The sequence below is a fragment of the Danio rerio genome, chromosome 4, assembly GCF_052040795.2.
Source record: "Danio rerio strain M-AB ecotype USA chromosome 4, GRCz13ab, whole genome shotgun sequence".
Classification (NCBI taxonomy): domain Eukaryota; kingdom Metazoa; phylum Chordata; class Actinopteri; order Cypriniformes; family Danionidae; genus Danio; species Danio rerio.
In genome coordinates this window covers 41,158,893-41,175,885 of record NC_141024.2, presented here as the reverse complement: position 1 = coordinate 41,175,885, position 16,993 = coordinate 41,158,893, and the positions used below count along the sequence as shown (strand labels likewise).

Below are 16,993 nucleotides of genomic sequence, written 5' to 3'. Positions count from 1 at the left end.
ATTTCTCAATACACACAACTACATTCACTTATATAATAGTTATAGAAGATGTATACTATTAAACTGTGATATATTATCATTCGTTGAAAGAAACAATTTCTAAACTTCACAGTGAAGTTTTATTCATGTTAAGTTCAGTCAATATATTGACATGAGCTAACTATTAGCAATGTTTTAGTTATTTATTTATCTGTTTTTGCCTCCGTATTCTCTTCATTTGCATTCAGCAGACGAAACTCAAACAGGTTTGGCTCAAGTAGAGGATGAGTAAATGACAGAATTGTGTCAGAAATGACAGAATTTTTATGTGAACTATCCCTTTAATGCTTCTGTAAGTAAAGGTAAATTAAATATTATTACTGAAGATATTGCTAAAGAATGGCAGGAAACGTGAAACACAGATAACAAGAGACGACAATTCATGTGGAAAAAAGGAAACTCTATATAGGCCTATGATGTTGTAGAAATAGAAAAGAAGAGGTCATACTTATAAGGATGAGATTTGGACTCAGATATTATTCATTCATTTTCTTGTCAGCTTAGTCCCTTTATTAATCTGGGGTCGCCACAGCGAAATGAACTGCCAACTTATCCAGCAAGTTTTTACACAGCGGATGCCCTTCCAGCCGTAACCCATCTCTGGGAAAACTCAGATATTAATAGGAAGTAATGTGTTGTAGACATACAAGTCATCATAAGTGGATTAAAAAAGTTAAGAAAATGTTTAGATTTAAGGTTTGTGTGAGAGAAAGCAGATATAGTGTAAAGTGAAAACCATGGGAGACATGTATCAATAAGTCATGACTGCAAAAGTAAGTGGCAAGAAAGCTAAACAAGAAAAGACTTTTATTTTGGCGTGTGACTTCATCAGGCGGCGCCGCTTCAGCGCTGTGATTCAACTGGAGAAAGGTTTGTTTTAAAATGTTTACACAGATATAAACCCATTTAAAGTTAAAGTTCTAAGGTTTTAGTTTTTTATTCGATGCTAAATTATGTTCCTGCTGTTGGAAATATTTTAATCCTTTATTCAACGTAGTACTATATTTTATTCTATAGAGGTAAAGTTGGTTTTATATTCGCACATTCAGACTTTCTCCTTAATAATATAATTTCATAAAAGTATTATTTGCAAACTCTAAACAGTGAAATCATATTAGCAGCCAATGACTATCAAAGTACAACATTGTTCAGAGTCAAATAAACAATGTTAATGCTGTTATCAAGTTATGCTTGCATACTAATTCCAATCGAATATTCAAAGTAACATGGTAAACAATATATAGACTGCTAAATGAACGAATGTGTGAATATAAAACCAACTTTACCTCTATTTTTATTCTCAGTAACCGAGGGCTATTGTTTGAATAAAGTAACAGAAAAGTGTGTAATAAGTGTTTTAAAGAAACATTTTGTTAATTACTCTAAATATAAAGAAACTGTTGCAGCAAGTGTTGAAGAGAAGTTATTTTGTTTCTGTTCATTGTTTTATCTATTTTAAACAATAGAGGTAAAGTTGGTTTTATATTCACACATTCGTTCATTTAGCAGTGTATATATTGTTTAACATGTTACTTTGAATATTCGAGTGGAATTAGCATGCAAGTATGACTTGAAAACAACATTAACACTGTTTATTTGACTGTGAACAATGTTGTACTTTGATAGTCATTAGCTGCTTATATGATTTCACTATTTAGATTTTGCAAATAATACTTTTATGAAATTATATTATTAAGGGGAAAGTTTGAATGTGCGAATATAAAGCCAATTTTACCTCTATAATTAAATCCATCTTGCAGCCTCGAGTTTTCTGCCTGGTGGTCCTAAATGCACATTTAACTGAGATGAGGGCGAGGCAGTGGCGCAGTAGGTAGTGCTGTCGCCTCACAGCAAGAAGGTCGCTGGTTCAAACCTTAGCTCAGCTGGCGTTTCTGTGTGGAGTTTGCATCTTCTCCCTGCCTTCGCACGGGTTTCCTCCGGGTGCTCCGGTTTCCCCACAGTTCAAAGACATGCGGTACAGGTGAATTGGGTAGGCTAAGGGCCTACTCACATTATGCTATTCGTACCGGGTGCTCCGGTTTCCCCCGCAGTCCAAATACATGTGGTAAAGGTGTATTGGGTAGGCTAAATTGTCCGTAGTGTATGTGTGTGTGGATGTTTCCTAGAAATAGGTTGCGGCTGGAAGGGCATCTGGAATAATAAAGGGACTGAGTTGACAAGAAAATGAATGAATGAATGAATAACTGAGCTGTCGATATTTGACCTACAGTATTCTCATAGAAGATATCTGCTATTACAGTGATAGTGTTGGTTTAGTACTTTCCATTTGCATGTCACATTGATCACAATTCCCTTTTTTCATCAACTTCTTTATGGGTTTAAACTGTTAGAACTACATCATTATTATAATACCTAATTACCAGGGCTATTGTGTTTAAACAGGATTTATGTGGGGTCTTAAAATGTCTTAAATTCCAAAATCAAAATTTTAGGCCTTAAAAGTCTTACATTTACTAAAGTATTGTGTTGTAGGTCTTTATTTTTATTTATTTGAACAAGTCTACATTTTCCTCTATTCATGTTTTGCTACTCAGCCTGTTCAAAACATATACAATCACCAACAATCCATTTCAATAAAGCTTTAAACTTTTTAGTCAAAAAGGTCATTTTAACTCTATTTATCATAATAGTTTAATTAATTTCCTCACAATAACTTTTTGTTCAAACAAGCTCCATGTATTTACTGCTGAGGATATCGACTTGCATAGATTTATTTTATTATAGTTTTTAAAACTTTTCAAAATATTTGTAAATTTTTTTATAATTTTTTTAAAGGTTATTTTAAAAAACAATTACAAAACAATACAATTAGAGCTTTTGTTAAGAAATATCTAAAATATTGTATTTTTTTTTTCATTATTCATTTATTATTGTATTATTAAATAAAAATATATTTTTTTATAGGGCAAATTAAAATCTTTTCCATTTGGGCCATTTGAAAAATTTCTTTATGTCAGAAAGCTTGGATGCCCCCAATATTAAATATGCTGAATGAAATGGACACTAAAATAATTAACTGTTATAAAACATTGTACAGTATTGTCTAATCTACATGTACATTGTCTAAACTATATGATGTTGTTGAGGGACGACATGAAGCAAAACTAACAATTTATAGTTGAACAATAATGTTTAGCATTGCACTGACTACAACTGGCCAACAAACTAGTCTAAAATGACTTTTGCTGTTTAAGAAATGGATTACAGCATGCTGATGATATGAAGAGATTTGAGTGTAAAGATTGTCAGTATTGACCATATTCTTCACGTACCAGCAGGTGCCGCCATTGGACGGCATTAGGCACAGGACAATGACACTTCAAGGTATACCGCGGTTTAAAAAAGTTTTAAAAACAATATTTTTGCTTTACCATCCCTACGTTTTTTACATTTTGTTTGAAGATTTTCAGGACAACAGTGTCTCAAGGAGAAAATATATCCAAAGATGTTGTTTTAAATAGTAAAAAAAAATCATTTGAATTATTTAGCCTGACATGTTTACAGCTCCAAAATACTTTCAAAGTTTCTCAAGTGAAAATATGTTGTGTTCAAAGGGGAAAAAAAAGTTTAGGTTTTTTAACCAGACATTTAAAAAGAATATATTTATAAATGGTAATCACAGTACTGAGAAATCATGATATTTTTAGTCAAGGTTATCATACCGTCAGAGTCTTATACTGGTCTGTGAGCCAGCACATATAGTAAGGGGCATACAAAAAGTAGATTTCCAAAATAATTATTTTTAATAAAGTCAAAAAATTTCTCAAAAACTCAAAAAATAAATAAATGAAACAATTAAATCAATTGAAAAATCAATAAACTAAACAAAGAAAACATAACTGAGTTCAAACCAAACTAATCATGAATAAACCAAAAACAGAACTCCTTGAAATGACAAGACTGACCACATTTATATCAGAGGGACTAGTCCACAGTAAACAAGAAGGGGGAGACAAAAACAGACAATTTACAACAACAATAAACTAAGTCAAATATCTAAATATCAGTTAAAAATCTAAATTATAAATCTAAATATTAGTTAAATAAATTCTAAATGTAAAACTAAATATAAATCTGAACAAACACTGCAAATCATTAATGAACTTAAACTAAAGATCAGCTCTCCCTCCAAGCCCTTAAGCCAATGGTATCGGCTAGTGCAGGCGTCGGCAACCCGCGGCTCTTTAGCGCTGCCCTAGTGGCTCCCTGGAACTTTTTCAAAAAATGTTTGAAAATGGAAAACGATGAGGGAGGTAAATATATTTTTTGTTTTATTATGGTTTCTATAGGATGACAAACAATCTTAACGTTTTCCAATGCTGTAAAAGTGTGTAGAATATTTCATTTCAACATTTCTGTCAACGAAGATTTGCGTCATAGCCTGCGACACACGTTTCTATCAGCAGGGCGGGATGCCAGGCAGGTAGCTGTTGTAAACAAACCGGCGGCTGTGTGATGCGCCATGGAGCGCAAGCTGTCTTTGCCAAAGATGTACAGCGGGGCACGCTTTCTCATTTTCCCTCCCTAAGAGAATTCAAAGAAGCCCATCCCGATCACTAACTCAACGGTGATTATTTACAAGGTGCGATCGTTGATATGCAAACTGCATTTGGGAGCAGATTTTGCGAGTTGCGAAAGGAAAAAACGAGACTGTCTTTCCTTGACACACACCCTTGGAGATTGACCCTTCCTTGTTGAACACATTCCCAGGAATGACTCGAGCTGATCTTGAAATGGAAATGGCAGGCTGCGTTTTATTGCACTGTTTGTTGCTCAGATAAGGGGCACGTTGTGCACGTTCATTTTGATGTTGTTTTTTGAATCCTCAAAATAAAAAAAAAACATTAAAAAATCTGATTTCTTTATTGCATTTCTTTAATTTCATCAAAGCAAAACATAATGCAATAATATTGTAATGAAGTTAAACTTGAACATTAAACATAATGCAATAATATTGTAATGAAGTTAAACTTGAACATTAAACATAATGCAATAATATTGTAATGAAGTTAAACTTGAACATTAAACATAATTCATTAATATTGTAATGAAGTTAAACTTGATCATTAAACATTTCATTAATATTGTAATGAAGTTAAACTTGATAATTAAACATAATTCATTAATATACTGTAATTAAGTTAAACTTGAGACGGCATCGTACAACAGAGTAGTCCTGTGGCGCGTCATTCTCTACAGGATGCACTGCAGGGAAATGAAAATTTAACCATGAAGGCTCAGTATGTATTTGTAGCCAACGAAGTCATTTTTATAGTATGCTAATATAGCTAATATAAATACATACAGCATGTGTTGCCATCATTATAAGGCTTATATAAAGCCTTTAATTTTTTGCGGCTCCAGACATATTTGTTTTTGTTTTTTTTGGTCCAATATAGCTCTTTCAACATTTTGGGTTGCCGACCCCTGGGCTAGCGGAACCAATAGGTGCCACTTGGCGGCACGTCGGCCCTTTAGTTTGTCGGATCACACCCAGAAACTCCGTTCCTCATCGGCACTGCAGCATGGTAACTTAAACTCAAAACAAAACTAAATTAAAAAACATACACCACACTGGCCATCACATGGTCCATGTTTAATGCTGCTTGATGTTGCAAAGTCATTCATTCATTTTCTTTTCGGCTAAGTCCCTTTATTAATCCGGAGTCGCCACAGCGGAATGAACCGCCAACTTATCCAGCAAGTTTTTACGAAGCGGATGCCCTTCCAGCCGCAACCCTTCCCTGGCAAACATCCACACACTCAATCACACACACACTCATATACTACGGACAATTTAGCCTACCCAATTCACCTGTACCGCATGTCTTTGGACTGTGGGGGAAACCGGAGCACCCGAAGGAAACCCACGCCAATGCAGGGAGAACATGCAAACTCCACACAGAAACGCTAACTGAGCCGAGGCTCGAACCAGCGACCTTCTTGCGGTGAGGCGACAGCACTACCTACTGTGCCTCTGCTTCGCCCCTGTTGCAAAGTCATATTTTCTAATTTAATCATTTTTCTTTGTATGTATAGACATGAACACATTTGTTTGTGGAGAAAGTAGCAGTTTATTAGTCCTAGTCATTTTTCCAATAGGCAACTGAAGCTTTAAAACAATAGCATAAGAGATCAAGGTGAAAGTAATTTATTAAACACAGAAAAGATTCATGTAGCTTCTCCTACCGCAGTAAATTCGGTTTTTACTGTTGAGATTTGGCGCCAGTTAATCAGGAAGTGACGATTTTGTTCTTTTCAAGTCATTAAATGGAAATGCTGATTCATTCATTCATTTTCTTTTTGTTATTTTTATTATTATAACCTTTATTTTACCAGGAAAGACACATTGAGATTAAAAATCTCTTTTACAAGAGCGTCCTGGCCAAGATTAGGCAGTACACAAGTCACATGAGTCCAACAGACAACAAACAAAAAACTATTTACATTTAACATGAATCACACAGACATCTATTCAAAACATCTACAAACCTGTTTCAACTTCTAAAACTTTTTAAAAGCTTGTAGTGAAATCAAGTCTTTGAACTGCAACTGTGTTTGCAGATTATTCCAAGCAAAAGGTGCTGCGTACTTAAAAGCCTTTTTTCCCATCTCAGTCCGCACTTTAGGGACAAAGAGTAAATAAATATCCTGTGAGCGAAGACCATAGTTAAGAACAGGCTTTTTGCAAATATAATTCTGGAGATATGATGGGAGTAAACCCAGTATAGATTTAAACTAAATCTGAGCTTGTGACGTCGCCCTCAAAATAAAAGCCTTACACGCAGGCTTTTAATTATTATTATTTAATTATATATAAACAAAGTTTACATATTCTATCATTTGAACCGCATACAGTTAGCAGGCTTACATTCATTGCACATGTATAAATTAAATAAAAATGTAAATTAGCAGTATTCTTAGACATTTTGTCATTAAAATAAGGTCATAGTTTACTGCCAAGTTTCTTGCTGCTGTGCACCTGATGCTGAGCAAAGATGGCCATTTCCGAGCAGCACCTGGTTTGTATAATTGTTTCAGAGCAAGGGCTTTATAATAATAATAACAATAATAACAACAATAATAATAATAATTATTATTATTATCACTTAGTCGTGTTTTTATTGTTTAGTTTTTTCTTTTTAATAGTTGTTAACAGAACAAAAATAAGAACACATTGTGCCCTGCTATAAAAACAGGTTACCATTTGTTTTTATTTTATTTCTTCCTATTTTAATTATATATTGAAATTATTTCTTTGATAATTAATACTATTTTATTGCAACGCCAAAGTAGGCTTGTCTTATTATTTTTTGTAATTTGCTGTTATTGTTATTGTAGGCTACATGGCAGGCTTTGCGAAATTTTTTAAATAATATATACTCATAACCTTACTAATTCGAGAGCCGAACCTAAAAAAGTTTAAGTGCAATAAGCCTGTACAATAAAGTGAGCCGCAATGCATATTTGCATATATGAATGTCTTATCTGCCTAGCTAATCCATTGCAATATTGCATGTTCCACTATTGCACTATGTTGCCATTTGGCAACACACACATTTGATCGATTTACAAAAAAATTATTTGATAAAAAAAAAAATTTGAGTTGTGAATGTCATCATATCTTACTGGAGGTGATGTTTCATGAGGAGGTGATTTTTTTTGTGGATCTAACATAATTTGATACTTTGTTTTTATTGACGTTTGCATTTGCATTTAGCAACTACTCACAATAAATGCCAGTCTGTCAGAAATAGCGCTACAGAAAAACACTGGATGTCATGTGACTTAACCAAAGCACATCATTGGCTACACAAAGGTAATCTCTTTCAAACAAAAAAAATTATGTTGGTCTTAAAGAAATAGTGGCAGGGAAATGAACATAAGTATCATATTGCCATATGGTTACACCGTGCAGTAGAGGGCTAGTACATGTGTGTATTTGCATGTCTAAAATATAAAATAAGCATTAGACAGTTAAAACACTGCATAATTGTGATGATATGATGAGCTAACTTGTCATGCTTGTAACGCTGGATAATGAGTAAAACACCAGCACCAGGGACAACAACATGGTCCTCACTTCAAATTGAAACATAAGTAGGAATTTGTAGTGATTTACCTTGATCTCCCTTCCTTCCCATCCCTGTCTTTGAGGCGCTGAACTCATTATCAGTGCGAGAGATAAGTAGAGAGAGACTGTGTTCACTCCTCTCCACGCTGAACTGAAGTGTTTTTTTAAACATTCAAATGTCTGTGTCGCGCGACACAATGAATCGATTATGAAATTTGTTGCCAACGCTTTTAGTAACTGATTTTTATTGGTTTTGTTGTTGCAGCCCTACTAAAAATATTGTTATGCTGTTTAGGCATGGAACGATAACCACTTTTAATGTATAAAACCGCCAATGGTAGTTTTTTAGGACAACAGTATCTCCAGCAGAAAAGATATCCAAAAATGCCTTTTTAGATGGCATTTCTGCATATTGTCTGGTATATAAATTGTCACCACGTAGGTCTTCAGCAAAGCCTCAGGACATGCACAAAGGCAAGAAAATAAAGGAAAAAGTACAAATGAATGAAAACAAGTAGCAAAGTATGTCATCTTGCCATCTCATCACTTCAGTTTACAGCAAACGTGGCATTAAGCATTTGCATGAGTTCATTAATTTTCCTTCAGCCCAGTACCTTTAATTATCAGCAGTTGCCACAGCGGATTGAACCACCAACTTATCTAGCATATGTTTTAAACAGCGGATGCCCTTCCAGCTGCAACCCAGTACTGGGAAGCAATAGCATAATTTAAATACAATAATGCAGCCTCACTAATATAAGCGTGAATTATGCGTACTTGCAAGCAAGTCACAAATGTTTTTAATCGAGTGGAAGATGTACATGAGGGAACACAACACGAGTAATCTAGAGCGAGTGCATTTGATCATTTGCATTTGAAGCCACAGGCACAAAAAAACTTGGTTTTCCTCTGACCCCCAAAATGAAATATTCTGCAAGGTATATGATCTGATTTTGAGCTGAAACCTCAGACACATTCTGGGAACACCAAAGACTTATTTTACATTTTGTTACAAAAAAAAAGGATTAATTATAGGAACCCTGTAAAGGGATAGTTGACGCCAAAATGAAAATAGCCTCACCGTTTACTCTTTCTCGTGTGGTTTTAAACCTTTATGAGTTTCTTGATTCAGCTGAACATAGAAAAAAAAATATTGTGAAAAACTCTAGTTTTCTTTGTGTTTCAGAAGAAGGGGAATGTTTAAAACTGCAAGATGGAGAGTAAATGGTAATTGATCATTTTCATTTTTGGGTGAAACATCCATTTCATGCTTCTCGCTTTGAGCTGTCATTCTTTTCTTTTAAAGACCTGATGGTGCTGAAAGAAGAGACTCATCAACTGAATGTAATGGAAGAGAAACAGCAGTTTGAGAAACACCAAGTAATAACGACTGATGAAAAACCCACACTGACTAAAAAGACTTCATCACGCGGAAGACCTCGGAAATCCAAGTCTATGTGTAATTACAGCTGTACACGGTGTAGAAAGAGTTTCAGTAAAAAGTCAAACCTTGATATTCACATGAGAGTTCACACTAAAGAGAAACCTTACACATGCCAACAGTGTGGAAAAAGCTTCTATCATGCAGGAAATTTTGCAGCGCACCAGAGAATTCACACTGGGGAGAGGAAGTATACATGCCAACATTGTGGAAAAAGCTTCTCTAAAACAGGAAACTTGGCAGTACACATGAGAATTCACACTGGGGAGAAGCCTTACTCTTGCTCTCAGTGTGGAAAGAGTTTTAAGCAAAATGTCACCCTTAAAATCCACATGAGAACTCACAATGAAGAAAGAATTTTTACCTGCACACAGTGTGGGAAAAGTATTTCTCAAAAGCACTACCTTGACATCCACATGAGGATTCACACTGGAGAGAAACCTTACACATGCACAGAGTGTGGTAAAAGTTTCCCATATAAAGGCTCACTCAATCACCACATGATAAGTCACACCGGAGAGAAGCCGTTTACATGTGCTCAGTGTGGAAAGAGCTTCACAACCAAAGCTAGCCTCATGATCCACATGGATGGTCACACTGGAACCATAGTGTTCACATGTGATCAGTGTGGAAAGAGTCTCACACGCAAAGACTCTATGAAGCAACACATGAAGACTCACTCAGGAGAGAATCGTTTTAGATGCAATGAGTGTGGAAAGGGCTTTAAATGTAAAAGAAGTCTCAGCACTCACCTGAAGCTTCACAATGGAGAGCGAAAATGAGGCCTTGTCCAGCGGAGCTTGGGGCTCTCTCCCAGGACAGCATGTCAAACAAGTGTGATGTAACATATTGTAACCTGCATTCTGGAGATAAACATTCCATTTAACATTCCAGAAAACAATCTGGGTGAATCGCCAGGACAATAAAATCACTTGGCGACGAAAAGTCTGGCTTAGTAATCCGTGGTGACATGTTAACAAGTCTGGGAGACTTCACAGAACCACTCTCTGCCTACTTCAAAAGAACATGACAGATAAGATAAGAAAGAAAATGAACTCATCAAATCCAGAACCAGCACAAAACCAATGTGTTATGTTTTGTAAACTTTGTATCTCATTTCTGACTTTTCTTACCTGTGTAACATCTCTTATAACCTGTATGCATGTTCCATTTAGGCCTTTGTAAAGCATAAATATTGTAAGGATATGAAAAATTATGTTGATGTACTTTCAACCCCCCCATGTTTGGTACCGATGGGTTTCTGCTGACATTTTACAACACATGATGCATAGATCGAGACCATAACTCGCATTGCTTTATTCTTTAAAGCCCTGTATTAAATGCCTGTCCGCATGCTTTAGGCGGACGCTCAAATTTGCATACGAGCAGCCCAGAGACAAAGGAAGGTTCGCGCGCAAACTTTCCCCTGAAATCATTGGTCAGAATGCTGTACGGGTCGTCACGTGACCCGCAGGTATAACTCATTCTGCCCTCCCAAACATCCGGCAGAAAGAGAACGTCCTAAGAAGAACATCATTGTCGGTGGCCTTCGGGCCACGCGGCTTTCCTACGCCGCATGGACTTTCCCGCCATGTTTCTTTATTTTCCGGCAAAGTAAATTCAGTTTAAAGTTTGCGATCGTGTTCGTCCGAACTGCATTACAAACTCCACGCATCAAAGGACATCAAGAGTAGTTTTCATCACGACGGAAGAGAGACGCATAAAAGAGACCTCCAGACATGAAAAACCAGGTGATTTTAGTTATGCGATTAAGCTGTGGCCCTTTTATCAAAAAGGTGTTTTTTATAACCTTGGTGGTCCGTAATGGTGCGTGTGGAACTGAAAGTTTTGTCACTTCTTTTATCTGAAATCTCCATTTCCTCGCTTTACTATTTCTCTTTGCTGTTACACGTTCTATAGACCCGATATCTCCGCGTGGTTTACCTTTGTTCTGTGTTAAATGTATGTTTGTGCGTTTGTTTGTTCGTTACGTCTGACTAGTCAATAAATTCCATTATAATCAAATGAATTGTATTGTTTGCCTCACGAGAAAATGTCACTGAAATACAGATTCCCCTGCCTAGCTATTATAAGTTGTTTAAAACTTTTTAATGATTAATCTACTTCACAAGAAGTAGCAATTAAATTCCCTTTTTCTAAATGAATAGATTACCGTGTCCGCTCGGAAGAGCGGCGGCTCTGCTTGTGTTCGTTTGGTCAAATTAACAATAAATTGATCCGGAATATTAATGATTAATAATAATTCGTTATTGTTGATAATTAATATTCATAATCTGGGAATCCGCTCGGTCGCGCGAGCATGATCATCTACAATCATATGTTTGTTTGACCAAACTGACTGAAGCTTAAGCCGGAATATTAATAATTAAGAATAAACCGTTGTTGTTGATTATTAATATTCATAAAATGAGCTAATTTCATGTTACAGTGAATTCTTGAATACATATCAAGTTACTGATAATGAAACCCTTGGAACACCTGAAGATTTAAACTCAATAACTGAAGAGGGGTGAAGATGTACCAGGTTGTGAGAGTTTCTACCAGGCTGCATAAAAAGTTAAATACCTTTATATGTGTTTCAAGTTATTATGAACTGATTATTTTATTTTGTGCAAATTGCACACTTCAAACTAATTTTCGGCTCTGAATATAGAATTAGAAAGATTAGGGAGGAGAAAGTGTTTAGAGAGTTGCAGGGAACACTGTCCTACACTCTTAAGCCTGGTTTATACTTGATTTGTCCGCTTGTTTGCTTGAGTGCATGCAGCAAATGTGATGTCATTGTGGAGTTTGCGGAGGTTTGCTTTGGGTGCGTGCGGCATAATTTCGGCCGGCGGAGTGTATGTTTTTTTTCTGAGACTCAAGCAAACAGTGCGTGCGGCGACAGATTTTGATTTGAGTTGAATATGAATCACTTTGAAGAGCATCTGAAGACATCTTTATGGGCGAACAGTACGCAATGGTGCCACATTTGAGACTGAAAAGTACACCTGCACATACATCCTTATGATCCATGATCATAGAGATCACCAAATGACCAATAATTCTTGGCTAGAAATTGCAACAGCCGTGGGAAAGAGGACAGTTTTTTTTTAAAAGTTTGGAAAAACCTGAGGGATGTTTGTTAAAGCCAAAGAGGCCATGGCAAAAGTGGAGACCCAGGTACATAATTACCGAATGTGTTTTTTCATTAGTTGTAGGTTTTACACTGATTAATACATTACAGTTTTGAATTTAAAACAATTTAATATCAAAACTATAATTAAGGAACAAATTATTTTTTTGATTACCGGAAAGGAATATTTGACCCTATTGGTTTACAATACACTGATGCCATGTGTTTCTAGGCTTTATTGGTGATCATGGTCAGAAGTGTTTGACCATTTTAGCATAAGTATAGAACAGAAACTAGCCAGACAGTAATGTGTGAATTGTGGAGTGGGCTAAATCTAAAAAAAAAAAAAAAAAACATGTATTTTTTAGTAAGTGTACTTTTTTGCTTTTATTTTTGCCATAATAAAATATATTTGTAGAGCAGCCCATGTTCTCTTGTCATTAATATTTTAATAAACTTCAATAGGTAAAACTGTCTGAGATATAAACAAAAGAAAGTGATGCATCAAAGTTTGATTAAAAAAATCTTGAATTATTCTAAAAATGCTTATAATAATTAAAATAACTTATAAAAGCAATAAAAATAATTAGCTTAAAAATCTTGAATGATGGTAATTATATGACGTAGTTCCGGAAATTTTGTACTTCTCTGTTTATCCATCTGACTTTACGGTCAGATTCTTTTGACCGCCCCCTGCCGTTTTAAAGAATATCACAACGACAAATGCGGTGGATGTGGTGCCAGGTGAAAGTATAAATCCAGCTTTAGATTGTGTTTTCGATCATTCACATTGTCTGATTTCACTCGTGTGAACAAACACCATTTGCCTCAAGTTTTGGGCTTTTGTCTGCAGTTTCACTAAACTTGTTGGCGAATGAAAGTCCGCCTAAACTTGTGCGGTGTAAACTTGCCATAAGGCAATGTCTGTGAGCAACTGATGCAGACTCCCTAAAGCCCTGTTCAGACTACACAATGCCATTTGCCTGTTAAGACAGATCAGATTTGTGTCAGATTATGAGATTTTGACTTGATCAAATCTTGATGTGTTGTGGGTAACAAATGAAGACTTCAGGTTTCAGAACACTACAAGTTTATTTTGATGGACTGATTTGAGAAAAGAAACAAGTTTTCTTCATGGAAACAGTTACACTTTACATGAGACATGGTTGCCCTAAAATATATGTTCATGTGAAAACTCCCACATTACTACAAATAAAGTGTTGTATGGGAAACCCAGTGTCACTATTGTGAATGAGAACATGAGTAATTTGTTGTAATTCCAGTACTCAACAGACTACTGAAGCACTTCATTTATGAATGAAAAATTTTATAAAGCTAAAAAGGTTATTAACTAGGTAATGCTGTGTACAATTTTTCTTTAGTTTTACCAAATTTAACTAGTTTATAGCAAAAAAAAAAAGGGGGGGGGGGGTTTACATGGATATTGACATGAGACATTCTGTAATGTACATGAGTATATGCAATTATAGAAAATATGCTCAGTGTTTTCAATATGACTTTCACAAAATTGACAAAAGTTATCCTCAGTATCAAATATTAATCTCAGACATTATTTTGATGGAAACACATCATTAATCATTTTAAACTGAAGCTCTTTATTTTGGGCAGAATTGAATAAGAAATGTAACTTGTTCTTATTTTTTCTAATTCCTGTGAATTAAAATCTTTAAAAATGAAATGACGTCTGAGCTGATCAGGATGAAGCCTTTGAATAAGAATATTCCTTTAAAACTTAATACATTTTGGATCTCTAAAACATAAAGTGACCAAAAACAGAGATGAAAGAGAAAACATTACAGAATAGTGTGAAAGAATACCTCTGATCAATACTATGATGTTTTTAGGAATAACATTAACAATTGTGTAAAACTCTTTAGAATGACAAAAAAAAATAAAAATTGTAATTAAGATTGTCACCATGGCTATCCTTCGTATCCAATAAAGAAAAAAAATCCTAAAATAAAGACTTATTTCGATATAAAATAAAATGATTGTTCCATAAACAAGTTTTATGAGGACTGAAATTGTGAAAAAAATTTAGTCTTAGCACAATAGGACCTGCTGGTGAAAATTTTCTTCACTCCCATCAGGTGAAGTTTTTTTTCCCTCTCCGCTGTCGCCACTGCCGCGCATGGTTCAGGATTGATAGAGCTACGCATCGATTAATTTGCTCTTCAGTATTTGAACTCTCAGTAATGATTAAATCACACTGAACTGAGCTAAACTGAACTGAACTGAACTTAAACACTAAAACCTGAACCACACTGTTCCAGCTACTATGACCATTTATGTGAAGCTGAATTGAATTGAATTGAATTGAAACAAAGACCAAATTTAAGGTTTATTTGGGCTAGAAGTGGGTTATCATTATTTCACTGCTGTCAGAGTCAGAGATAATTCTATACATTATTATTTTGTGTTGTCTAGAATTCTCATGAAACTCGTGAAATTAAAATTCATGCAAAATATTTTTATAAGATCTTATTTCGCTGATTGATTTCTGTTATTTATTTAAAATAATATTTGCATAATAATAATAGTTTTATAATAATAATAATACTTTTATTTATTTGTAATATAATTATAATTAAAATGACAACTTTGCGAGCCTTGACCAATGCATTTACCAAGCCGCTGTTAGCAAGACTCACTGTGACACTTCTCTGCAGCATGTGAGCGACACAGTTTATATGAACACATGAACTGTCGCTCACATGGGTTAAAGCTATGAATGAAGACATGCAATCGTTAAAAGAAATTGTAACCTTTACTCTTACCAACCTAACAAAAGGCAAAGAAAAAGGGGGTAAATTGTTTTGTTTACAATTGAGAGAGATAGTGATGGTCTGACAAATACAAAACATGGTATTTTGCCAAATGGTACAGCCAGCAAAAAGGTGTGAACTATGACAAGATTTTTTCTCCAACTGCTAACATGACTAGTATAAGAGTGTTAATGCAAAAGCTGTGCAAAAAAATCTGATTGTTCACCATTCATTCATTTTCTTTTCGGCTTAGTCTCTATTAATCTGGGGTCACCACAGCGGAATGAGCCGACAACTTATCCAGGACATGTTTTAGACAGCAAAGGCCCTCCCAGCTGCAACCCATCCCTGGGAAACATCCACTCACACACACAAACACACTCACACTAGAGTCAATTTGAGCTTTTACCCAATTCACCTATACCACTTGTCTTTGGACTTGGGGAAACCGGAGCAAACACATGCGAACACATTAAGAACATGCAAACTCCACACAGAAATGCCAACCGACCCAGCCGAGGCTCAAACCAGTGACCTTCTTGCTGTGAGGCGAACATGCTATTCATGGGCCACCGCATTGCCCCTGATTGCTCACCTGATGGATGTAAAAGCAGCATATTTATATGCACCAATAGAATGTGACATTTTTTATAGAAACACCAGAAGGTTATGAGTAGGCCCACATAAAATCTGTGTGCACAGAAATCCGCAGAATTTTAGCCCATTATTGACTTTATTTATTTACTTGTATAAATGTGTGTACATTAAAATTATTTTCAGTTTTTTTAATTAATTTCAGTAATAATAACTAATATGAACGTGTTTGTTTGATTTTTCTACAATACAGTGTGTAAAGTAATATTTTCTGTCTTTTAGTAGAGATAATAGAGAAGAGACTTGCTTTGTTTACCAAACAGGTGGATCGAGATGGATTTGCATTGTAAATTTTTTTTAGTTAAGATACTCCCAAGATAAAACCACATAAATCCATATATATATATATATATATATATTTTTTTTTTTTTTTTTTTTTTACAAAATTCTCTGAAGAAATGGCAAAAAAAGTCTGCAGATTCTGTTTGGTTCTAGTTATGAGGTAAAATCTGAAAGAAAAGAGAAACCGGTGTGTAAATTGAAAATAATCACTTTATGGACTCAAGCAGTCAGGCAGGAACTAAAACAAAATGTTGATTACTTGGGTGAAGACATTTTTGCCCCTCGTATTCTTCAGTATATCTTCATTTGCATTCAGCAGAAGAAACTCAAACAGGTTTGGAACTGGTAGAGATGAGTAAATGACAGAATTGTAATTTTTGTGAACTACCCCTTTAATGCTTCTTTAAGGTAAAGTTAAATATGATTCCAGAAGATGAAGAATGACAAGAAACAGACACTAAGAGACAACAATTCATATATAAAAAAAACTCAGGAAGTTGTAGAAATAGGAAAGACCTTAATCACAAGGATGAGATTTAGTAATTTGTTCTAGACATGCA

At 35.1% G+C, this 16,993-nt stretch overlaps 2 protein-coding genes across 2 annotated transcripts in view; both read left to right on the top strand.

The window, feature by feature from the left end:
- The first annotated feature begins 869 nt into the window (after positions 1-869).
- Positions 870-13,067, top strand: LOC148680737 (uncharacterized). The gene is made up of 3 exons (XM_088650693.1): positions 870-909; positions 9,321-9,361; positions 9,441-13,067. The coding sequence occupies exons 2-3, from the start codon at positions 9,331-9,333 to the stop codon at positions 10,355-10,357; spliced, it is 948 nt and encodes a 315-aa protein (XP_088506819.1). The 5' UTR covers positions 870-909; positions 9,321-9,330; the 3' UTR covers positions 10,358-13,067.
- The window catches only part of LOC148680730 (uncharacterized), a 90,318-nt gene continuing 74,194 nt past the window's right edge, over positions 870-16,993 (top strand). Inside the window, exon 1 of the mRNA XM_088650402.1 lies at positions 870-909. The gene's annotated coding sequence lies outside the window, so the exon portion shown is untranslated. The remainder of the gene's footprint in view (positions 910-16,993) is intronic.